Genomic DNA, 26629 nt, shown 5'->3' with positions numbered 1-26629 from the left:
AAAAAACCCCCACCTTAATGGCCATGGGTCAATGCTATGGAATCCTGAGAGTTGTGGTTTGATGAGACACCAACACTTTTTGGCAGAGAAGGTTAAAGAACATGTAAAACTACAACTCCCATGATTCCATAGCATTCAGCCATAGTAATTAAAATGGCACCAAACTGCATTCATCCTACAGTGTAGACATACTCTATGTTACTAAGGGAAACAATTTATTATAACTAACTAGTAACCTCTGTATGAACAATCATGATATTCTTAGTTATTAAAGGAAGTAAGTCATTATAAGTAATTAGGATAGAGTTATGGCTTTGTAATCTGGAATTAAATAGCCGCAACTGCTTCATATTCAGCCTCACAATTCAAGAGCCTGGTATTACAGACACAACTGTCCCTCCAGACCTTCCTTAACAGTCAGCAGCTGCACTGAATGCCAGATGCAGCAGAATGATGGTTCCAGTCCCCTGCCAGCAGTGATCTCTGATGAGATGAGGAGTTACAACAGGGGTCTTTCTTCTGATTGTCACACTGGATATTGCTGGCAGGAGAAGTTAGAAACATGGCCCTACTGCGCCCCATTCAACAGCAGCCAGGCCTCTGGCTGTCATTGTAGATTTAGGGTTGAGAGCTGAGATACATATTCATAACTATGTTTGTGAGATGATGCTAGTCATTTCTAACTAGCTGCTTTGGATAGGTTAACACATTCATATAAATTTAAATTTTCTTGATTGATGTATAGCAATGAGATATTCACAACATTGAAGTGATAACAATGTTGGATCAGACTTATTAAATCTGGAAGTTGGTCCATCCACACATGGAAGTGAGTGATGTCAACGTTTAACCAAAAAAACTATGCTTGGTTGCTGTGAGTTTTCCGGACTGTATGGCCATGTTCCAGAAGCATTCTCTCCTGACGTTTCTCCCACATCTATGGCAGGCATCCTCGGAGGTTGTGAGCTATGCACCCTCTTCACAAAAAGTCACAACATGTAACAGAACCATCCTACCAATATTCCTCAAATTTGAACAGCAATCTTCTAGAACAGGGCTTCCTAAACTCTTCTACTCACAACCGCTTTTGGCCTGAACATTTTTATGTGATTCCAGGTATATAAAATAAGAATAAAACTCAAAATTTACTGATAACAAATCAACATTTGCAAGGCTTGCTTATGAAGTACAGCTGAAGCATCTTCTGTAGAGACCACTGCAAGCACTACACAACAGAATAGTGTAAAAGTCTAAAACAGCCACGAGGTGATGTTCAGAAAACTTTTTCTGTTACCAAATGTTTTAGGAGCCCAAGACTGCATGAATGGGGCCCCATTTGCGGCCAGGACCCACAGTGTAAGAAGCAGCATTCTAGAACAACACCCCACCCCACATATGGTGCCCTCCAAATGGCTTCTACATGGGATTCCCATCAGTCTCCAGATATATCATGGTGAAGAAAACTGAAGTTGTCCATGGAAGCTTTCTCCCAGTCTTACATTGACACAGTTGTAAATGCTGACATAGGAGACAGACTTTCCATACAATGGAATTCGACATAGCTTTTTTTTCTCAGCAGGAAAGACCATTTTATTTAGATGAGTATTCAACTTTTAATTGATTGTGGCACAAGGTTTTTTCATGGGTTGTCCTAGACTTTTATTTGATTGTACTTTTAAACGTGTCTTTAAATATACTATAATTAATTTGAATAGTACAGTAAGACTCTCATATCTGTAGTTTTATTTACCCATGCCAGGGAATAAAATCACCTCTAGGAATTAGCTAGTTTCTCCAGCACAACTCTGGACCAGGCTGTGGCGCAGCTAGTTAGTAGCTAGCAGCATTAAATCACTACTGACCGAGCGGTCGTGTGCTTGAGTCAGAGTAAGCTCCCGACCATTAATAGCCTAGCTTGCTGTCGACCTATGCAGCCCGAAAGATCGTTGCATCTGTCAAGTAGGAAATTTAGGTACCGCTTTATGCGGGGAGGCTACTTTAACTAATTTACAACGCCATAAAACCTTCCAGCAGCATGCAGAAGAATGAGGAAGTGCTCCATCAAAGGACCTGGTGTCACAAGTGGACAATGAAGCAGCAGCTCCCCCTGTGGCTGGAACCAAACATACCCTCATGAAGCCGGAAAAGCTGGAATGTTAAATTGCCTCTATGTCTGTCTATATATGTTGTATGGCTAATGTCTGCCATGTATATGTGCATTGTAATCCATCCTGAGTTCCCTGCGAGGTAAGAAGGGCAGAATATAAATACCGTAAATAAATAAATCAATAAAGATATGCTGGGACTAGAAGTCTGGTAATTTAATGATGTTCGGTTGAATCTGAGGTTTCACGGAATTGCAGGCCATCTGGGAACATACACTGTGCAGATACAGGAGTCTTAGAGGGTTTTTTAAAGAAAGTTTTAGTTCAACCTTTTTTAACCTATACTATATGCCATTTTGGGTCTTATATAAGGTGCAAGGCAGAATACAAAATTAATTAATTAATGCACATGCTTCATGACTGTAGTTTAGAAATATGAAAATCCATTCGTTTTGTAATGCTTTCAGCTAGGAATTAACTGCATTTCCTAATTATGAGTAATTCTGTTAGTAGTACCTTTGCATTTTCAGTCAGTCTTAAATGTTTTATTATTTTGAACTCTGATATTTTCAGTAAATTAATTTATTACCCCTACTTTTATTTTGCTAACTAGTATTTTGAGAAAGTTGACAATTTAGATGGTGCTTAAATAAATGCATTAAAACCAACATATTAAGGGTACAATCTGACATGGAGCTAAACATTTCTATTGAAGGCTAGGAAACTTTCAAAATTATTTGTCTCAATTATGTATTTCTTCTTATGAGCCAACAAGAGTTTTAAGATTGGCTGGGAAGGCCCTGCTCCCGGTCCCACGCCCATCGCAAGTGGAATTGATGAGAAACAGAGCCTTCTCTGTGGTAGCCCCTCAAATGTGGACTTCCCTCCCCACGACAACAGGCAGGCCTAATCTGGTTTCAAAAAAAAGCTAAATACCTGGCCCTGCACACAAGCATTTGAAGAATAAGTTATACGGATTCCGACACAGTCTGCATAAGGATTATGAGCAAGGATGATGGATGAATGGAATGATGCACTTTACATGTTTCAATCTGATTATTGTTCTATGTGTTTTATTTGCTTAAGTGTTTTAATTGTTTTAGTTAATGGGATATATTTTATTGAATTTTGCCAGAGTTGTAAGCCACCTTGAGTCCCTTGCAGGGTGAGAAAGGCAGTGTAAAAATGAAGCAAATAAATACATAAATAAATAAATCTGACTTTTTGAATTGCTTTAAAGTACTTTAGCTGTTTCAATGCATATGCAGACTGATTAAAAAGTCCAGAAAGTGTGAGATTTCCTGACTGACTTTACTTTGAAGATTGATGTATGTTTTATTTATTCCTGAATATCTTCTGTCAGTTCATAATATAATCAGAGACATTTATACCAGCTACCCAGGTTAGTTAATTTTAACAAAGTGTAAAATTGGAAAAGATGGGAACAAAATCTGGGATTTATCAATACGTCTGGATGTACCTTGACTTGTTAAACTGTTTGATATGTTTTACACTTTGAAAATAATTTTATTGTTCATATTGTTTTAAACTGTTTTAATAGTTTAAAACAGTATGAACCATCATACTGTTTTAATTTTATTGTTCATACTGCTTTAAACAAATCATATAGATTTTATTGTGCAGTACCCTGAGATCTTTAGATAGAGGGCAAGATGAGGAAGGAAGGAAGGAAGGAAGGAAGGAAGGAAGGAAGGAAGGAAGGAAGGAAGGAAGGAGGGAGGGAGGGAGGGAGGGAGGGAGGGAGATCTTCATGTCTCTTTGACATTTTTTTAAAGTTCCGATTTAAGCATGCAGGGAAGAGGGCAAAGAAGGAATTCAAACAGAAACACATAAAAAGGGATTCATAGTGTTGGGATCCAAAGTTTTGTAGCTCTGCGTGAACTGAATTCTGGCAAAATCACAAAGTTAGCAACCTGACTAATGGATGTATGTGTTTTACTCATGAAACAGTTATGGTTACATCAATGCATGCCTAGGTTCTACTGGGATCAGTAATCCAAACATACATGTTAAATGTTGCTTCTTTCATGACAATTTGATTAGGAAAAAACAGAAATTGTAATTGTACAGCTGAAATTAATCTTCTGATTCCAAATGTTGCATAATATTGGATCTTCGTGACCTTGACTTTTTGCTCTGTATTTAGGTGGCATCTTCAAGTCAAAGCAATGCAAGACAGCCTGAATAAGATAACTTCCATAGAATGCCATTCAAAAGGTTTATTATTTTAGTGACAATTGAACACAATTTACTATAAACGTGTTTTTACATGTTGCTATACTGTTACTGTCATCATATTGTTATTGTTATTATTCCAAGGTATTTCATAGATTTTAAAAAATATGAATCACCAGATGTAAAGTTATTTAATCTGAAATGGCAGAAAGATTTGACTACCACAACTTCTGCAGAAGTCTGTTAGTTAACACATCACTGTTAACTATTATTTCTGCTTCTACATTGAAGGTAGAAGCAGAAATAATACTTTACAGTTTGATGAACTACATATGACACAGAATCTTCAATGCGTACAAAATAATTGTGGGATAATTTAAAAAGGGAAAAATCTGTTACAGTAGAGTCTTACTTCTCCAACATACACAGGCTGGCAGAACGTTGGAAAAGCTAAAATATTGGATAATAAGGAGGGATTAAGGAAAAGCCTATTAAACATCAAATTATGTTATGATTTTACAAATTAAGCACCAATACATCATGTTTTACAACAAGTTGAAAGAAAAAGTTCAATACACAGTAATATTATGCAGTAATTACTGTATTTATTAATTTAGCACCAAAACATCACCATGCATTGAAACAGCTGTGGATCCAAGCAGGAGGCAGAACCTGAAAATCTTGTGATTTCTTGGAAACACTGAATTTTTTCGCCAGTTGGTGAAAAATACCACTGGATTTAGGCTTGATGAGGGAGAAAGGGCATTCTCAAGTTATTTCTCCATAAGCTAAAAAGGGGATCTGGTCCCAGGCCAGCTTAGAAGTAGACTCCCTTCTCCTTCATTGGAGATTGCAATGGGAACAGTGAGACAAGAAAGAGAGACACAACATACCTTGGGAGCATATCTTTTCTGGATTACATTTCTCAGAATTTTCCAAACAACAAAGATTCTGGTGCTAGTAGTTCAAAAATGGAATTTTTTCCAGGTTTAGTTTAATCCATCCTCACTTTTAGACTGAAGCTCCTCCTCCTCCACACTCCTCCAAGCAGTCATTTCAAGCAAAGCAAGCTTGTGAACCTAATAGTATAAACCATACTCTTAGCTCCAACTAGAGAAGATATAATGATTCAGTGAGATTTATTTGTGTATTGACTCACCACTCAATAAATGATTCAATGGACAGACTTCACTTATGTGAATAGCCACCAGGATTCAGGATTGTTCTCAGATCTCTCAATATCTTAGATGTTATTCTAAATATGTTTTTTTAAGCGTCCATATAATTAATTCCTGGCATTATCAGTGTATTTTTTTCTGACCTGTCTGTCGAGATAGCAAGGACTCCAAAATCCAGCACTATTGTCTTTTACACATACCCCTTACTACCTAGGGAATGGCAGTGACTGCTGGAGCAGTAGAGGGAGTAGCAAGGAGTAGAGGGAGGAAAGAGACAGAGGTGCACACATAGGGTGCACCTACCTTGTAGAATTAATGCAATTTAATAGCTAGGGCTATTAAATTATGAAAGTTGTAGTTTTACAAGATCTTTAGCCTTTTCTGCCAAACAGAAAAGGTGTTATACCAAACCACAAATCCCTGGGTTCCAGAACATTGACTTAAAGTGTTGTCAAACTGTGCAGATTCACCCATACTTGGGAGCAAAGCTACTTAGCAACCTGAAAAGAGGACAAAAAGTAAGATGAGAGGTATATATTTAGGTCAGTGGTTCCCAGCCCTTGGTCCTCCAGGTTTTTGGGACTTCATCTCTCACAATTCCTGACAACTGGTGAGCTGGCTGGGATTTCTGGGAGCTGAAGTCCAAAATATCTGGAGGACCAAAGGTTGGGAACCACCGATCTAACTGGACTGGTTTTGGAACCAAACAGAGGTAATCCTGGGTAATACTAGAAAGGAGACTGTCAAGGCATCTCAGGGATTTTAGGTTGGGCTAGAAAATAATCCTGTCTGAAACCTTGGCGATCTGCTATCAGCCAAAGTTAATAGTACTCGGTTGTTCAATGGTGCAGTTGTTCTCAACCTGTGGGTCCCCAGATGTTTTGGCCTTCAACTCCCAGAAATCCTAACAGCTGGTAAACTGGCTAGGATTTCTGGGAGTTGTGGGCCAAAACACCTGGGGACCCACAGATTGAGAACCACTGGGATAAAGCATCTTCCTATGTCTAGCTCTGTATATAAGAAAGAGGGAATGCATGCAAATACTTCTTTACATGTGTACAAGTTTGACCTGTACACATCGTCTATTGGTATAGTTCACATCATGGTCCAGTTTTACTAGATATACAATGATGTCCTTTTCTATTAAGATGGTAGCGTCCAATTGTACAGATACATTTCAATTGGCTTACTTGTACTTGAGCAAGTTCTCTGTGGTGGCTCGGGTAAGAGAAATAATAAAAATAGAAATAACAGAAATCACTGAGGCATTTAGAATGAATTTCTCCACTTCAGGGTGGGGTGTTTCCTAGAGACCATGGAACATTATGAAAGTTTTGTTTATTAACCTTATCTTTGCATTCACTACGTTTGAATGTTATCCTCTTTCGTAATGACTTTCCTCTGTCTGATAACACGCCCCCCCCCTTAACCTTTGAAATCAAATTACCCAATGAACTATCCATGTAACACTTCTTTAAAACCTTCATTCTTTTTTCTTTTTTTGAAAGGAAGACAAGGTTCATTCATGCAGATAAGACTGATAGAAGTAAGGCTCGAAGGAGTGTTCCCTCTCAATAAACAGTAGTAAAGTGTCTTTGAGCAAACTACCAGAGTCGAAAGGTAAGAAAGTTCAGATAATTTCCCAAGCACCTTCAGTCTTATTGGCTTCTCTCGGGGCTGCTGTGGGTTTCTACAAGTGACTACACATATGCATTGAAGCACACACCCTACAAAGATAGATACTATGCACACAGCCAAGCCCACAGAGGGTAAGGGGGCAAGCGATCACTCAACAGGCGAGTAAAGGAAGCAAGTGTAGCATCCCTTTTGTTTTGCTGCTACTCTTCCCCCTTCATTTGCTAACTTTGCTGCTGGAAACACTCCCAGATAATGCCATCAGCCGTTAGCATAGCTGGCATTGCTCCCAACCTCTGCCAGTTCACAGGCTCTGGCAAACGCACGCCCATGTCAACCACTGGCACTGGGCCTGGATTCACAAAAGGACAAATGGAATACACTGTAGCAATCCATTAAAAAATACTGCAATGAACCAATTTCCTTTTTAAATTTTCTGCACTTTGGAAGGAGGATCTTTTTTTTCCCCAAAAGCAATACTTACCCATTTCCTAGGCCGGCCTCTTGGTCGTTTTTCTCCAGTGGCTTCTGCTTTCTGTAAAAACACAGATATATGCTATAGTTTACAAGCATCTGTAGTTGCATTGTACTATATTATTAGACAATCCTGGTGCTTTTGATAGCAAGTACTTACATCCTGCAACAATGTTCATTTTATTTGTGTATTGATTAGATGAGAGACACCAAGGAGGGAAAAATGACTTTGTTATCTATCTTGCTCTCCCCCTGCCCCCTATGGAGAAATGCTGCTCCCATCCTTTCATAAAATAGACTGAGAACCTCTTTGTTTGAAGGAAGGAAATGGCTTTTTAAAATGATAGACTATTCACTGTGTTCTTCTTGTGTCTAGACTATTGATAAGAATGTATGGAAAGTAAATCAACTTACTTGACAAAGACTATCCTATGGACGTATCTGTTTTAAAAGCTTGCCTTTGTTTTGTGGGCCAAAACAAACTCAAAATGTTAGTAATGGCAGCTAGTACATGCACACACACAATCGTGGAGCCTGGGGGATTGCAGGAAATCAGGAAACACAGAATCATTCGATTCAGAGACTGACTGCTCAGTGAATTTAGAATGCAGATACAAAATCATTTTATGCTTACTGGTTAAGTTACCCAATCTCTCTCTTTTTCTCTTCCCTTCGTGTTTTTTTTTGGGGGGGGGGTGTTTTGTTTTGTTTTGTTTTGTTTTTTTTGCTATCAATTTTTTCAGCTGAATGAATAATGATCCTGGATTTAAATTAAAAACATGCATGTATTTGTGTTTTTGAATTTTTTTAACAATTTATCCATAAATCATAGTTACCGTTATTGTGTGCCTTCAAGTCATTTTCAAATCATAACAGAGTTTGCTTGGTAAAATGTGTTTAAGGGGTGGCATGCCTTTGCCTTTCTCTAAGGCAGTGGTTCTGAACCTGTGGGTCCCCAGGTGTTTTGGCCTTCAACTCCCAGAAATCCTAGTACCTGGAATTTCTGGGAGTTGTAGGCCAAAACCCCTGGGGATCCACAGGTTCAGAACCACTGCTAAGGGCTCTTCTACACAAGCTCTAAAGACCATGATAGGGAATGGGTTTACCTGAGACGTCTATTGATTAATGCAGAGTAAACTAGGTTTTGCCAGTTTACTCTGCATTAATTCGACACCTGCTAAGGTCCGGACCTTAAGCTAAGGTCCAAATCTTTTCAGGTTCCGGATCTGTTAGGGTCAATCCCCTCAGCTATCGCAGTTATTCAGGCTCCTGGAGCCTGAAAGAATGGTTGGACACCCCTCCTCCCCAAGCCCCATTTCCTCCCTAAAACTTAGCAGAGGGGCCTACCCGCAGCACAGACCCCTCTTCACAGCACTCCTGACATGTGAAAATGGCATGTCAGGAGGTGGGGGGAGTGAGGAGGAGAAGCCTGGGGTTGTGGGAGGGGGTGGGGACTGAAACCCGGGGAGGAAGCGGGTGTTTATAACCTGCTTCCTCTGGGGCTTTAAGTAAGTGTAGAAGGACCCTAAGGTGAGAGACTGTGATTGCTCAAGGTCACACAGTGGGTCCATGGCCAGGCAGGGATTTGAATTCTGATCTTCATAACTGTCTAATGCTCAAACAACTATACTCATAACTGAAAGAAAAACAGCTACACTGTAATAGTAATAATTAACATGTGGTCCCCAACACTATGCATGGTTACTTAGAAGATATAAGGCTCACTGATTTCATTTGGCTGTCTTTCTCAAGAAATTGTGCAAATAATTTGCCTACATTAACAAAATAATACAGCAGTCCAACAAAATAATCCACAAATTATTAATATCCCATAAAGAAAAGATGAAACTGTGTACATAATGTTGTGATTCCACTTTAACTACTACGACTGCATCCCATGAAATCCTGGGGTGTCTAGTTTGTTCTGATGCTGCAGAGCTTTCTGGCTAAGAAGTCTAAATATCTCCCCTAAACTGCAATCATGGACCTATGACAGTTGGAGGGGAATCACAGTGCTATAAATGGGTAGTGTAAAATAGCTCAAGAACAGTTTTCAAAATCTCTGGTAATGCATACTCCAATATACTCTAAAAGTAACTTTTCAAATTCTTGTTTAAATTGGGTTTCCAAATGCAGACTCTAAATAATCATTGCTTATGTTAAAAGCCTAATTTTGGTGCCCCAAGAAAGGCATGTAGGGAAAGCAAACACGTTACATGAACAAAGTCCTGTCGCATAGCCCAACTGCACATTATGCACTGCCTACTCTCCACAAGACATTTGTGTGTATGGCTAGAAGGTAAGTCAATGTATTTACGGCCTCTATGCAATCCTGAATCCTCCCATTAGGAGGCAGAAAAGTGGAATATAAAGTGCCATTTGTTGTTATTTGTTATATTTATACTTAATCTTTCTGCAGACCTGACTCATGCCTCTTCCCACTTTGCCCATGAAATATTTTTGCGAGAAAGGCCAAGGTAAAAGAGTAACTGCCAAAAGATCACCACATTAGATTCATGGGTCATTAGGGACTGGAGCTTAGATGTGACAGAATAAAGTTCAGTAGTCTAAAACCACTATGCCACATTGGCTCGCTACTATAGATAAACTATATAAAAGCATACATACAGCTGTAGACATAGGACTTCCCTCTACAGATGTTTGTGCCATGCAGGTATATGCCACTGAGAAGGATAATGAAACATGCATAAAAGCAAGGATAGGACTGCATGGCAGCACATACCCTTTTGAGTCACCTAATTTTTTGGACATCCAAATAGGAATCAATTTTTTGTGCTTAATATTTTGTATTTGGAAAGGAACTGGGATGCACTGGATTGAAAGTTTCTATAGTTTGCATATATGTGGCCAAAGAGCCAACGAAGCAAAAGGCCCAAAACTCAGTAGGAAAACCAACAAATTAGAACAAAGCAGATCTCATAAGGCAAAACAATATGTTAGGTTTAGTGCTGTTGACTTCTGAAACCTTTTGAGGCAAGATTTTTTCCATAACTAGAGATTTACAAATTTACCTTTATTCCTTTTACAGCTGTGATTAAGAGTTTTATCATACATTTCACAATTTTGGGCTTTAACTAATCCCATCTCAACCCAGTAAAGCCTAAACTGTGTAATTAATATAGTGTGAACATGTTTTCCTTTTTCTTTTGGGAATCTATCATCTTAATGTATCAGTTACTTATTGGCAAATCTTTGTACACAGCTATACCATGTAAAGGGAATTCCATTAAACCTGGGAAAATATGGCAGCAGTTTCTATAGTACCCTTTGAAGCTATAAATGTAGCCAAATATCTTCATCACATCACAAAGAGGCAATGTGTGAAAATATAAACCTCACGCTACTGAAGGACGAAATTATCACTTCAGACTTGTTGAAAAGACAACTTCCTTTTTAATCATTAATACTAGCGCATGATGTAAGACTAAACTTTCTTGGGATAACACATTAAAGCAGTCCTGGCTGCCTACATAAAGAAATGTATCTAAAATACTACAGCCAGTGAACTAACACTGTCCCAAAACAATTTGCTTTCTAATATAAGGAACAAGATGCTGCCATTACCATTTCAAAAACTGGAAGCTGAACCTTACTTTCACAATAGCTATAGGGAAAGGGCTTCTGCTTGTAATTGATCAGCCAGTTTAGGGAATCAGGACATATCACTTTGGTATATACATCTTTGTTTTTTCAGGCTGATGACAAGCCAGATGGCTGCCGTGTCCACCCTCATGGCATCTCCTGCCTGTGTCAACTGACTCACTGCACTATAGAGTCTGGTTTTCTATATACCATGATAGCTTATACTTGGGACCTGTTTGCTCGACCTTGTCGTGCAAATCTCAAGCAAATGAGAATTGTTGTGCAAGTCTCAAGCAAATGATATCTGTTTTTATCTCAATATTTTATATGCCACCTGTTTCCGAAAAGACAATATGTACAACTACATCATCTCTGGACATTTTAAGCAAATAGATATGAATACTCTAATCAGGTTGCTCAGTTCTGAGCAGATATTTGAACTATATTCACTCCTCTTAATATATTACAGAAAAAGGAGTCCCTGGTGGCGCAATAGGTTAAACCCTTATGCCAAGGACTGCTGACTGACAGGTTGGCGGTTTGAATCTGGGGAGTGGGGTGAGTTGGACATGAGAGAAGCCTCCCACAGGATGGTAAAACATCCGGGCATCCCCTGGGCAACTTCCTTACAGACAGCCAATTCTCTCACGCTAGTAGCGATTTGCAGTTTCTCAAATCGCTGTTAATCATGGAAAAAAATAGAGAAAGACATGTACACACTGCTCTATGATACATCCATGGTACTCAAGAATAATTATCATTCTCAAAGTGTCATTCACAGTAACATGGAGCATGCCCATCCTAAATATTAGGGCAATCCTAGAATTCCCTAGCGATCTAACTCATAATAACCTTACCTATTCTTTGGCAAACAGGCAATTTGGAAGAAAGATTATATTTCTAGGGAGGAATCCATCTTTGTGGAAAAGTAAAAGTTCCAAAAATTCGAAATTATGGTGTTTTTTCCCCCCTTTTCCACTAAAAAATGGAGCTCTGCGTCTGTCTAGCATCAGCAACATAGACATAAGCCATTCCCTGCACTATTTGGATAATGGTGGTGGCGTCTGTCTGGATAAAGATTGGGCTGAATCTCTGAATTTCAAGCAATCTCTTGAGTACCCTCAACTTTGACTTAAAAAGTGCAAATTTGGGTTAGAGCAAAAACGAAACAAAAAATTGGGATATTGACTAGAAGCTGTTGTGTGTTGTGAAGACTGCTAGTTGTGCATTCACAGTGAGTAAAGGTTGTGGGGTTTTTTGCCCATATAGACAAGCCAAATTAGTTGCAAAGTCCTCACAACTTCTGAGGATGCTTGCCATAGATGAGGGTGAAATGTCAGGGGAGAATGCTTCTGGGACATGGGCATACGGCCCAAAAACTTACAGCAAGCCTGCCTGTATATTCTAAGAGAGATCACAAAAAGAAGTGTGGACAAGCAAGCCCCAGATTGAGATCTTGGCATCTGAACCCAATACTTGTGCAGCCACTGAGAGAAAAAGAGTATTTTGTGGCTAGAACTACACTATGCTTCCATTGTCCCAGATGCCATAGCAAAAACTGGAGGTTTTTTTTTTTAAGGAGCAAATTCCTTTGGTTTCTGTTGACGACAATGCAACCCACTCTGACCTTCTGATGGTGCAGGCAAATGAGAAATAAGGGTGTCATGACCTGATCTCAGGGCAGTGACTGGATATGGAAGTGTTCCTGATTTTATGAAACAACAGGGCAGATGTCCTCCACACAAAGTACATATGTGTGCTGAAAAATATTTTTTAGTATTAAACATAATGAAATATAAAATGCATTTATTTTGTGGCTAACTGTTTATTTTTTATATTTTAATTCTCTTGTTTTAGATAATATTCACCAGAATCAAACATGTATATTATACTGTATATTGATCTACATTAACATGTAAGTGTCAGTCCTGAGAATTATTAATATCTTCATATCACAGAGGGAGTAGCCTTGTCATCTTTTGCAGCAAATGTCTCAAAGTCTTCTAGCATCTTAAAGACAAATAAGTGTATTACATCATGAAATGTCATAACTCAGACTTATTTCAGCATATGTATCTATTTATAAAATGGACCCTGTTGCATTAAAGTCTATGCTACAGTAAATGTATTTTGATTATAGTCAACCCTGCTAACTTTGTTTAACTGCTAAGGATTGGGCTATTCATTGATTTTATTAATATGGTCTATCTAAAAATCTCCAGTACAACTCCTCCAGTACAACTCAATAGTCAGCTTCCATCAGAGGTTAACTAGAGTTGAGTTGGAGGATCTAGAGCAGTGGTTCTCAATCTGTAGTTCCCCAGATGTTTTGGCTTTCAACTCCCAGAAATCCTAACAGCTAGTAAACTGGCTGGGCTTTCTGGGAGTTGTAGGCCAAAACACCTGGTAACCCACAGGTTGAGAACCACTGATCTAGAGATTCCCAAAGAGAACATCTCTATAGAAACCTCTAAGTCTCACAGCACAAGTATATGATCAACTTCTGCTAAAGATCACTGAGTCACAGATGAGGATGCAGAGATTCCCAGAGAGATGTTCTTTCAAGTAAAAAAAAGCTAGGCAGAAGAATACCATAGAATCACTTGAAAGACCCAGAAAATTTTTACATGCGACATATTTTGTTAGATGTGCGTAAATGAAACCACTATTACTGGTCTCACAGACATTATAATCTTATTATATTTCCTTGGGTGACAGTAACTCTGAAAAGAAAGCACAGTATATACTAATTTGTGTCAATCTCATGAATACATTGGGGCAGATCTTGGGGTCAAAAGGATGGCTCATTCCGCAGATAGGAGAAAGCACTGACATCACCTCAGTGGGTGAGGTACTCCTGGCTGTTGCAGCCATTTCCTCACCCAGGCATTCAAAATGTTCAGAAATTGAACCATAGCAGAGAGAATAAATAGAATAAACCTACTTCTTGTAGGTTCTTCTGGGACGAACCATTATTGTTTTATTACATTTATTATTTTACTCTATTACTATTGGAAGGATGTGTAAGCACATTTACATTGAAGAAGGCGAGAGTAATGGTTTCATCAGAGTTGGACAGTCTTATCTTAAATTACAGTTTTATGTAAATATTCAAAAGCATTTAACCTACTGATGCCTCAATTAATATAATTTTATTGGTATCTATTTTTATTTTGAAATTTACCAGTAACTGCTGCATTTCCCACCCTGGACTTATACTCGAGTCAATATGTTTTCCCAGATTTTTGTGGCAAAATTAGGTGGCTCGGCTTATATTCAGGTCGGCTTATACTCAAGTATATACGGTAAGTTGTTTCTAACTGTGTTACCTCACAGCATGTGACTGAACATGACGAGGCATAGCTTTGTTTAGCACAGAACACACTTTCCTGGAAAGAGCAGAAAGCCAAGAGGGAAATAATTATTGGATACATTGTTTAAAGGTGTTCTGCCTTAGGAAACAAACAACAATCTCTGACTGACACTTTTTCAAATGATTCATAATTGGCCTGGAAAGTTTTTGAGAAATATTGAGGCTAGGTAACTTGTGAGCTGAATCTTGTAAAGAAAATATGTTTTCATTTAAATGCACTTGGATAGGAAGGAGGACTAAAGTGTGTAGTCATAGGAGTCATCATCTCCAGGAGAACTGTGCTAGGAAAAATAATGGGCTATGATGCTGTGCACTGCTCTGCTTGTGTTTGGAGAGCTGGTGCAATGGACGCATGTGAAACCATGATTTGAGATCCACAACATTATATTTTTCATTTTATTTGAATTATTTCAGTCATTTCAAAGGCATAAGGCCTTGAACTTCAGAATCATCTTACATGGATCATGCTTTCATCTGCCAAAACATCTGGATTGCCAAAATATGCCAAAATTCGAAATTGTCCACATGAACGGCTAAGATAGTGACATCTTTGTTTTCCAATGGTCTTATGCACACAAACTTTATTTCATCTAGAAAATAATGTTTAAATTGTACTAAATTATCATCAGACTACGTCCATAAGGCATATATGAAACATAAATGAAAGTCATGTTTAGACAAGATATATCATTATGCACCTATATTGCAAATACAGGGAAGAAATCTCAAAAAAAATCTCAAAATCCAAAATGTAATATACTTTTGGTTGCAAACATTTCGGATAAGGGATACTCTACAGAGAAAGATAGGTAAAACACTATGGTAACTGCACCAGCAAAGGTCTCCAGACTCTCACTGTCATGTGGAGAAGGCAAAACAGATCAGCAAATGCTGAAATAGAGAACTGCTTTACATACATCTCATCGGCCACCACACATTTCCACCACCATCTTAGCTAACGTTCAATAGCCTTGGAGTGACATAACAAATGTGAATGCTTTTTCAAATTGCACACAAGCTAAAATAACCATGAGACTCCCTCTACATTGCACCAAGTTTGCTCATCCCTGCGTTATCTAACGTGGGTGCGAAATCAATTAAAGGGACAAATTAAAGTGTAAACAATGATTAAATTCTCATCTAGCAGGAACCCAGATATTTTGTGTTTAATAAATCATATCTATCCAATTTTCTAGATCTAATCTGACAGGAGTCTATGACAAATTGTGAACAACTGACACTTTTTGGTAAAGAGACCATCTTAAAGTAGCCAACTCTGAGAAGTGCTTCACCACTGGATCAGGGAATGGGTTTGTGAGTCATTGTTTAAAGTAAAAGGAAAGTGGGGCTCGAGATAGATAAAAACCTGTCAAATCTGCCATTCTGTGGTTGCATATATGACTACAGAGGATGGAACTAGTCCTCTCACCACCACCCCACCGAATAAAAAAATGATGGCTACACTCTTGGAAATCGGATTTCTTCCTCAGAGTCTAAGGCCCCATCTGCACTGCCATATCATCCACTTTGAACTGCATTATAATGTAGACTGATCCGCATTGAACTGGATTATAAGAATATACACTGCCATATAATCCAGTTCAATGCAGTTAATCTGCATTCTGAAACTGGATTATATGGTAGTGTAGATGGGCCTGAGTGTCGCTTCCATGAGTGACATTGTCTGAAGAATGGAAAACACAGCAATATCTTCAAAATATTCACATACAAACAATATATTTATCTTAAAGAGTCAAAGGCCCATTTTTCCAGTAAGCATGTACAGAAATTACAAAGACTATGAATACATGCATCACAGGAAGTTCTATTTTCAAAACAGCATCTCTTTTTGATGCTGTTGAACTTGTAATTATAGTTAAGACATCTGAAAGCTGTCAATGCATTGTCATTATATAAAACAAACATCTCATTTGAAATAAAATGAAGAGTATGTCAAATCGTACCATTGTAATTTGTTCACTGATATAAAGCTTGAAAAAGGAGCAACCTTGCAATACAAAATGATTACATTCCTCCCCCTTCCTCCAGACATTTTGTTGTTATCTCTAACAATGATTTCAACATAACCATAAAAACTGAACACAGGTTATTATTTCAGCTATGGGTCTCTATACAACTGTTTTTACAGAACTATTCTTTGGAATTTGTGAAACAAGAAACAAGCTGCAGCATTGTGTACATTGTCAAGTTTCACACTACTAATTTCCTAAGAAGTTCAGTTTGTTTTTTTAGTTCCTGCTACTTTTTAAAGTCCAAACATAAGCAGTGAAAATAGAACAAATAAACCCATACCCACACCCCAAAATCATCAAGCTACAACACAATTAAAATACCCACAAAACTTAACATGTCAGGACAATTCTAATAGATTAAATTGTATTTGCCTCTCAAAATGTAACAGCGTAGCAAGGTCTACCTTTTTGCATAGCTATTTTTAAATTCTTTGCCAGTCGTTTAGAATACATTTAAAAGTATATGATGTCTTTAGAGTTTGCAAAAGAACACCTTGTCAATTAATCACAAATTCTGTCTTAGGTCTCCTCTGTGAATACTAGCAGTACATGTTTATTTTGCGTGTTGTAAGCATAGCACATTTCAATTAGCTCACTCTGAGAAAAGGGCCACCCATTATTCATCAGAAATTCCAGAAACTTTTTGCTGCACGGGAACCACCTTTATTAACCACATGACCTCTACAGTTAACAAGCATAGTTGTTTTTTAAAGCTAAAAATAATGCAATACTTCTTTCTTTATTTAAGAATTATGTCTTAGAAAGATACAAATTATCTTCTAAAAATGACATCTCCTAAAATTAATACTTATAAAGAGAGGAATAAATATTTCCAAACACTTCCAGCTGCTTTATGAAAGTAATTATTATGGCATGATAAAAGGTAAAGGTTTCTCCTTAACATTAAATTTAGTCGTGTCTGTCTCTGGGAGTGGTGGTGGTGGTGCTCATCTCAATTTCTAAGCCAAAGAGCAGGCGTTGTCCATAGACACCTCCTAGGTCATGTGGCCAGCAGTTACCTTCCTGCAGAAGTGGTACCTATTGATTTACTCACATTTGCATGTATTCAAACTGCTAGGTTGGCAGAAGCTGGGGCTAACAGCGGAAGCTCACCCTGCTCCCTGGATTCAAACCTCCAACCTTTTGGTCAGGAAGTTCAGCAGCTCAGCAGCTTAACCTGCTGTGCCATGGGACATGATATATAACACCATATGCAGATGTTATATAGCATTTTTTGAAGGTGTATCTATATCCAAGGGATTTTTCCAGGTTACAAAATTATAATATATTGCTGTGGTTTATACATATAGAGCTTTTCTATCCAACTAATGAGACTGATCTGTAAGAACATTTGTATTTCTTACATTTATTTCTTCCACTGGAATAAATGGAATAGTGCACATGTATCTCTACAGGAAGATTGTATTGTAAGCACTCTTGGAGGCGGGGAATTTTCAAAAATAGTTAACAAATGAATCTCTAAAGTGAACGTTAAAATACATTAAGGGAAACATCTCCTCTGAGGATATTTGTTTTGGTTACAATCTACTAGATTTCACTATGATTTCACTGTGAACATGACATCTACTAGATTTCACTATGATTTCATTGTAGATGAAATGTTGGTGGCTTGAATGCAGAGAGCAGGGTGAGCTCCCTCTGTCAGCTCCAGCTTCTCATGCGGAGAAATGAGAAAAGCCTCCCTCAGGATGGTAAAACATCCGGGCATCCCCTGGGCAACCTCTTTGCAGACTGCCAATTCTCTCACACCAGAAGCGACTTGCATTTTCTCAAGTTGCTCCTGACATGAAAAAAACAAAAATCCTGTGAACATCTTTTAAATGTTCCTCGACTACATTTATCTAGACGCTATTTCAATGAATTGGAGTTGGCTAACAGCACAGTTGCCTTTTTGTGCTGCTTTTTATTCAACTTCCAGTTATTTCAATGAGGGATATACAAAAGAAGTGAATAGGAATAGATAATATGCCGATGCACTGTCTGAAGATGTATAGCAGATCTTCAGAAGTCGTGGTTAGTGTTCATCTACTCTCCCATAAATACTTTGTTTCTCTTTCATGCTCTCAGGACACAAAAATTCAAGTAGAATGCTTTAAAATAACACGTTTGTTTTACTCACCACTTCATGTATTTAAATATACAGACACATCTCTAAATGTTTTATGTTGTCTGTGATGTTGTTATAGTTTGATAGTTTAAATGGTTTTAATCTATTATTATTTGCTGTTGATTTATTTGCGAAGTTGGTTTGTGTAAGGCATTGAATTTTTGCCATTGATTATCATCATCATGATCATCATCATTTAATTACTAATTAATCGCCCTCCATCCAAGATGCTCTAGGCGATTTACAAGCTAAAATTGTAAAGGATAAAAATACATACATACAGATATTGATAAAATTAACATAGATCAAAAGCTCTAGTAAAAAGCCAGGTCTTGAGTGCTAGGGTAACAGGCCCTAACTCACGAATGGCTCCCGTATAGGGCAGCAAGGAATTCCACAAGGCAGGGGCAGAAATAGAAAAAGCTCTGCGTCTGGTCCTTTCCAAGTGCACTTCTCTAGGACCCGGTATATATGTTGTGAACTGCTCTGAGTCCCCCACAGGGGTGAAAAAAGCAGTATATAAGTGCAATAAATAAATAAATATTTGTCCTGAATCTCCCAAAATTAGATCTTATTGGGTAGTTGTTGGTTCTAGACAGAGGAAGAGGAAAAAACTTTTCTGTACTAATTTTCTCCCCATCTCTATTATGCCTTCTTTTTTTCACTCCCTCCCCCCCCCCCCCCCCCGCCCTCAAGTTATAATATTTTCTTGCTCCAACACCAGTAACTTTCTCTTTGCCCTTGTCTATATTTATGTAACTTTATAGTGGACTTTTTAAAGGTGTATTTTTTGTTGACTGAAAAAGCTGTGGTTAAACTTCTGTAGCAAAGAACAGGGAAATACAGGAAAAGAGGACACAAATGTAAAGAAAGTAGGGAAAGCTTTCCCAAATTGTTATTTGACAAACTTCAAAAGAAACAAAACCATAGTTAAGAAGCTGTAGTCAACCCCTAAATGGGTACTTATCATAGGTTGCTATGCTAATTTATAACTCTGAAAAGTATCAAACGTAACAGTCCTTGTTTTTATATATATTTCTGAAACGCAATTATTCTACACACCTTATGACAATTAACAGAGTTTCTAGAACAAACTTCTAGCACTAAAATAGATTTCCAGATTGGGTAAAGTTTTGTTTTTGTCATCATACTTGTAAATTAAGAGTGCTAGTGCTAACTGCAGTGAGACTTGTCTACAGAAACATGACTCCTGTGTTTATTTTCAAAGCTACACAGAACTGTGTCTTAAGGTCACCAGACTTCTTTGGGGAGGGGGAGTTTTTATTACCCTGGTATTATTATAACTCAATTTTTGCATGTAAATGAAAACAATTTCTTCTCCATCTCAACCCAAACCAGCCCCTCTTTAATGAACCACACAACTTTTTTAAAATCTACTGGTGGGGGGAAAAAAATCCTTGAACTAATCAAGGTCTTCAGCTGAGTGCCACAATTCACAATGATGGCTCCATACCTTTATTTCTAAAGCTTTCCTCTCTGAAACTAATGTGTGAACAACAAAGGACAGTCAGATAGAGATACCAGTATTTGGCAGCTATACATTTTCAGAAGCATTCTAATTTCCACCAGTGGATCACTGGCTTTTTTATTACTAACTTCATGTGTAACAAAACACTGAGCCCCAGTTGATAGTTTAGTATAGTGTTAAGAGCCCTGGAGAATTTGAATGTCAGACCTTCAGAATGTTCAAGTTTCACAGTAGTTAAATTTTATTTCATCTAGAGAATAGCCCTGCATACAGAAAGGCATAATGTATATAAAGACTTGGATTTGAAGACTTGGGTGTTTAAACAAGCCTTTGAGAATGTAAACTAGCCCAATGGTACACAATTAATGACACAGCACTGCACTTTCATCCCATGCCCTTGTTCCTTGGCTACAATTTGCACTATCCCATTCCCTTGTCTTGTTTACAGTTTGGCCATGTCTTACGGCAGTTGTCACCATTGGGCATTGTTCTGAGTTTTTAAAGTGTTGTGTTTATATGCTATTGGTTTTACTTTTTTGTATTGTACTGTGTGTTTATTTTATGCATAGTTTTTAGGCACTTTAGGAGCCCCCAGTGGTGCAGTGGGTTAAATCCCTGTACGGACAGGACTGAAGACCGACAGGCCGGAGGTTTGAATCCAGGAAGAGCGCTGATGAGTTCCCTCTATCAGCTCCAGCTCTCCATGCAAGGACATGAGAGAAGCCTCCCACAAGGGTGGTAAACATCCAAGCATTCCCTGGGCAACATCCTTGCAGATGGTAAATTATCTCACACCAGAAGCGACTTGAAGTTTCTCAAGTTGTTCCTGACATGACAAAAAATGGGTACTTTGTGTCATGTGTAAGCCACCTTGAGTTCCTTCATGGAGGCAGGGCACAAAAATAAAATTATTATTATTATTATTACTATTATTATAAATTATTATACCCAGGATTCTCCTACAACATTCCAACATAAAATAATATTAAAACAACACAAATGCTGCAGTTGAAGAGGTTAAGTATGCGAGAGTCTTTGAGTATTGGAGAATGAGTGGATGGTAATCCAAGCCAATCTTTTACTCTGTGGTAATCTCACCTTTTGAGCTGCTTTAGATGGACTCTTGTTTTTGCTTCCTTTAGGTCGTCCTCTTGGTCTTTTAGGAGATGGCTCTCCTGTTGGTTCCTAAATAGAGGAAGACATGCTATTGGGGCAAGGATTTCAACAAAAAATACACTGCATCCTAAATCCAAGCAGCTGCACAAACCCAACTGTGTCGCTGAGTGATTCAGTTTTAAATATGAAAGAAAATAAACAGAGAGCGTGGTTGTTGTTTATTCGTTCAGTCGCTTCCAACTCTTTGTGACCTCATGGACCAATCCACAATACAAGTAGAATGTGACATCATGATCACTGGACTTGTATGACAAAAACTGTAAAAAAAATTAAAGTTTGTATTTTTGAATTCTTTCCAGCTAAATTGTTAAAGGGTGGTTTTTGTTTTTCAAACTACTCAGGACTTATTGTAATCAACAGTCACATAAGTAACATGAAATAAGATGCAAACCTCCAACATTTCTTATTAAAATGAAATATCCATGTTAGTTTAAACTATAGACAGCTTTTATTTTCTTAAGACTTTCAAAAGGGATGTTTGCTTTGTTCTGGACCTTTCGATTTATTTCCATTTGTCTAACTTAATGGAATGCTGTGCATTGTGAAACGGGGGGCAGGGGGAGGCTTGCCTTCACCATGTTCTAGCAAAATGAAAAACTAAGGCAGAATTTAAAAGGTGCCTAGCAGGATTCAAACAATTCAAGAGCAATGACTGTTTTAGCTATTCCGCCTCCTCCTAACCCCCCCCCCCCCACCTCTTCCACCCGCCATGGGTTCTCTGCTTGATAGTAAATAAAGAGAGTCATTTAAATGGATATGATTAAGCTTTCAGATTTCAAATATTTATTCAATGAATCATATGTACTATGCAGAAAGAAAGAACCCACATCCAAATTCCAAATATTGAACATTTCATTTGGATTACAGGAGGCTGTAGGGCTAATTAAATGCAGCGTGTGTTTTGTGTGTGTGTTTTTAAGAGGAGCCTTAAACATTTTTTTTTTCGAACTGGGAAAAGTTTTATGAGGGAAGAATACAATCCTTTGCACTCTTACCAGGGAATAAACCCTGCTGAATTCAGTGGGTTGGGGAACTTATTTCTGGGTAGATATCCATAGGATTGTGCTTTAGCTGATATACCTCCCTTCCAAAGGAATCACAAAAGTTTCATACAATCCATACAAAACCCTGGGAGAGAAGAGGAGGAAATTGATTGGAGGGATGAATAACATATTTCTGTGAACTCCCTTGAAATCTTAAACTCTCAATTTCCCAACCATATTGTGCTGCTCTCCACCACACACACACACACACTGCGGAACTGGAGCAAGCAGGGGAAGGAAAGGCTCTTAGGGGTAGGAAAACAGAACATCACAATGGTTCAACAAATGGTTCAATACATTCACTGAGGAAACCCCAATGATCCAACTATACCCCCTTCCACACAGCGGAATAAAACCCCACATTATCTGCTTTGAATGTATGGCAGCGTGGACTCAGATATCCCAGTTCAAAGCAGATATTGTGGGATTTTCTGCATTGATATTCTGGTTATGTGACTGTGTGGAAGGGCCAAAATATCACTCAAAGAAGGGACTGAGCCTCCACTGTCTCCAAGGGCATTTTACTTGGGAAAGGGGAGGGCCTGAGTGACTGGGTGGGCGTGAGGGCAGGGTGGGCAGCACGGGAACCCCCTTTCAGAAATGTTCCACATTTACACTCTAGGGGCCCTTCCACATAGCCCTATATCCCAGGATATCAAGGCAGAAAATCCCACAGCATCTGCTTTGAACTGAGTTATCTGAGTCCACACTGACATATATTCCAGTTCAAAGTGGACAATGTGGGATTTTCTGCCTTGATATTCTGAAATATTGGACTATGTTGAAGGGCCCTCAGGCTGGATCTACACTGCCCCTATATCCCAGGATCTGATCAAAGCAGATGCAGCAGAGTCTTACTTATCCAACCTTCACTCATCCACCATTCTGTATTATTCAATGCAGCCTGCCTCCCACCCGGATCCAAAGCTGTTTCAATACATTGCAATTTTTGGTGCACATTCGTAAATACACTAATTACTACATAACATTATCGTGTATTGAACTGCTTTTTCTGTCAGTTTGTTGTAAAACATGGTGTTTTGGTGTTTAATTTGTAAAATCATAATGTAATTTGATGTTTAATAGGCTCATCCTTAATCCCTCCTTATTATCCAACATTTTTGCTTATCCAACATTCTGCCAGCCTGTTTGTTGGATAAGCGAGACTCTACTGTAAATAACCTGGGATGAGATCCTGGGATATAGGATAGTGTAAAACAGCCTCAGGTCAGTTTGCTGATCATCTGATTTGCTTTGATGGGAAGTGCTTTGCTACTAATGAATGAAGTGAGCCTTTAAATGCAGCAGCACAGTACTCATTTTTGCCTACCGCTGCTTCCAAGGAAATAGAAATCCTTTGCAAGAGACACAGCTAACAAAAGTATCTCTAGCTTCTCCAGGGGGTCATCTGTTATCTTAATTCACTGCATCCTCAGGGATATCATTTAAAAAATCAGCATTACTTCAAAAGATGTAGAAAAGTCCCTACTTTGAGAAGGACAATATTGGGGCAGGGGGAGGTGAGCAGAGGAGCCATTGGGGAGTCCAGGGTCCTATGTCCCTGAATATCAAGGCAGAAAATCCCACATTATCTGCTTTGAACTGAGTTATCTGAGTCCATACTCAAATAATGTGGGATTTTCTGCCTTGATATTTGGGATATAGGGCTGTGTGGAAGGGTCCTTGGTTATCTGAGTCCACACTGTCATATATTCCAGCTCAAAGCAGATAATGTGTGGTTTTATTCAGCTGTGTTGAAGGGGCCGCAGAGTCCTTCCAGGAAAACGTAGTTACAAAAGGAGAGCGAAAAGGCGCCCCCACCATCGCATCCCTGAAGCAACAGCGCCAGGAAGAGGAAGGAAACCTAAGCCTCCCTCCCTCAAAGCAGTTCAAACAATCGCGGGAGATGGAGCCCAGAAGTCCAGCCGACAATGGCAGTTCCTCCTCACATCCAGCGGGGAGATTTGTCTGGCTTGCCCCCGCTCCAAGGAAAAGACTCGGGGTTTGGGAAGGGAACAAGAGAGGGAGGTGAGGCAAAATCGGCCCGAGAAGGGCAGCAACAGCTTGGGTGGGAAATAGACACGCGTGGCTGAGGCACAGCCAAGACAGTCTCAATGCTCCCAGGGCCCTTCCACACAGCCACATAAGCCAGAATATCAAGGCAGAAAACCCCACAATATCTGCTTTGAACTGCGTGATCTGAGGGCCCTTCCACACAGTTCTATATCCCAGAATATCCAGGAAGAAAATCCCACATTCTCGGCTTTTAACTGAGATATATGGAAGTCACTCAGATCACCCAGGGCTCTTCCACACAGCCCTATATCCCAGAACATCAAGGCAGAAAATCCCACAATATCTGCTTTGAACTGAGTTATCCGAGTCAACAGTCAGATAATGTGGGATTTTCTGCCTTGATATTTTGGGATATAGGGCTGTGTGGCAGTATGGACCCACACAGTCCTATATTCCATAATATCCAGGCAGAAAATCCCACATTATCTGAATGGGATTTTATTCAGCTGTGTGGAAGGGCCCCAAATCTCTCTCACACATACATACATAAATGCACACAAACAGAGCACATTTTCAACTCTGTTGCTGCTGGGACGGAGGCTGGTGGGTTGGTGGGCGCCTCCGCGCCGCCGGCTGGAAAGAAGAAGTCCTCCTGAGGGACACACAATGGACAGAGAAAGAGGGAGAGAAAGGCCGAGGAGGGTTGCTCAGTGCCTTTTAAACCAGAAAGAGCCAACCAACCAGAGCGAGAGAAAGAGAGAGAAAGGAGAGAGAAGCGCGCGGTCTCTGTCTCGCGCGCCCGGGGTTCCTTCCTCCTGCAGCCAAGAGGGATTTCCAATCCACACACAAGCCCCACTTTCCCCGCGTGCTGCAAAAGCTGTGCGCGCGCGCTCGCCTGCCTCTCTGTGTTTGCCTGCCTGTCTCTCTCACACACGCACACCACCTCGCAGGGGTTAGTGAGCTCCCGAAGAGCATAACAACAACAAACACCCGTTCCCCCCCCCCCGCACTTTCTGGACTTCCCTCCCCGTGGGACACACACACGAGGGATGGGAGGGAAGGCGAGGGGCGAGGATACTGACTTGGGGCTGCTTCCTGGGTCTGCCTCGGCCCCGCTTGGGCGGCTCTGTGGCGGCAGGTTGCTCCTGGGCGGCGGGCTCGGATGAGGTGGAGGGCTTGCCGGCTCCTTCGCCTCGCGTGTTCATGGTGCCTCCGTCTCTCTCTCTCTCTCTCTCTCTCTCTCCGCTCCCTCCGTCCCTGGCTCGCTCCCTTTCTCTCGGGCTGCCCTCTTCCTCCTCCTCCTCCTCCTCCTCCTGCTGCTGCTGCTGCTTCTCTCGGGAGCCTTTCAAAAAAGGGGCGCGCGCGCTGGCTCCTCTGTGGCCCTCCCAGCCCACCTTCCTCGGGAGCAGCACGCACCCCGCCACCAGCCCCGCACTCCTCACCGGACGTCCTGGCGCTGCCAAAAGAAAAGGGAGGCGGAGGGGGTGGGGTGGGGGTTGTGGTGGGGAGGAGGAGGAGGAGGAGGAGGAGGATGGCGAGAGTGGCCCCCGCCGCCGGAGAGAGGAAGAGCAGAAGAGCGGCACCTCTCGCTTTACAACTTCGCACCGAGATGGGAAAAGCAAGGGAGGAAGGGGACTTTCTGAGGAGGGGGCCAAAGAGAGAAAGAGAGAGAGAAAGCGAGGCTCTCCCGAGGCTGAGAGAAGAGAAGGGGCAGGGAGCGAGCGGGAGTGGGGGCCCGGCTGGGCGGGAAAAGGCTTCTGAGGAGCAGGGCGCCAGTCGGGGGCTCGGCCGCCCTTCGGGGGGCTTCTTCTGCTCCTCCTCCTCCACCACCACCACCGCTTCCTCCTTCTCCTCCTCCTCCGGCCACAAGGGCAGACCCGTTGGGAAAGAAGGAGCGCCTCTCGATCCCCCAGCGCGCCTTTCGGCCGGGTGGGCCAAGGTGGGCCAGGAGGGGAGGGGGCTCGCTTGAGGAGACAGGCAGAAAGGGAGGGAAGAGGGAGTCCGCACCTCCTTCAATGCACGGAGGAAGGGGGTCCTGCCTCAAGAAGGGTTCAGAAGGGCATCTCCTGGGGAGGGAAAGGAAGCGGGGCACAGGCCGGACACAAGGAGGGGGCTTTGGCACCCAATAAAAGACAGGAAGCCCTCACAGCGCCTCTTCTGAGCTTCAGCACCCCCAGCCC

General features: G+C 40.3%; 1 protein-coding gene across 2 annotated transcripts in view; it reads right to left on the bottom strand.

Moving 5' to 3' along the window:
- Nucleotides 1–26400, bottom strand: part of HMGA2 (high mobility group AT-hook 2) — a 141435-nt gene extending 115035 nt beyond the window's left edge. The window contains exons 1-3 of one of the 2 annotated variants that reach the window (XM_067469089.1): nucleotides 25532–26400; nucleotides 21313–21399; nucleotides 7599–7649 (exon numbers count right to left, since the gene is read on the bottom strand). In XM_067469089.1, the coding sequence (XP_067325190.1) occupies nucleotides 7599–7649; nucleotides 21313–21399; nucleotides 25532–25654 (261 nt within the window). In that variant the 5' untranslated portion in view covers nucleotides 25655–26400. The remainder of the gene's footprint in view (nucleotides 1–7598; nucleotides 7650–21312; nucleotides 21400–25531) is intronic. The other variant, XM_060777510.2, reaches the window with a different exon arrangement.
- Between the last annotated feature and the right edge of the window lie 229 nt (nucleotides 26401–26629).

This window comes from Anolis sagrei, chromosome 5 (assembly GCF_037176765.1).
Source record: "Anolis sagrei isolate rAnoSag1 chromosome 5, rAnoSag1.mat, whole genome shotgun sequence".
In the NCBI taxonomy this organism is placed as follows: domain Eukaryota; kingdom Metazoa; phylum Chordata; class Lepidosauria; order Squamata; family Dactyloidae; genus Anolis; species Anolis sagrei.
This window is presented reverse-complemented; position numbering and strand designations above follow the sequence as displayed.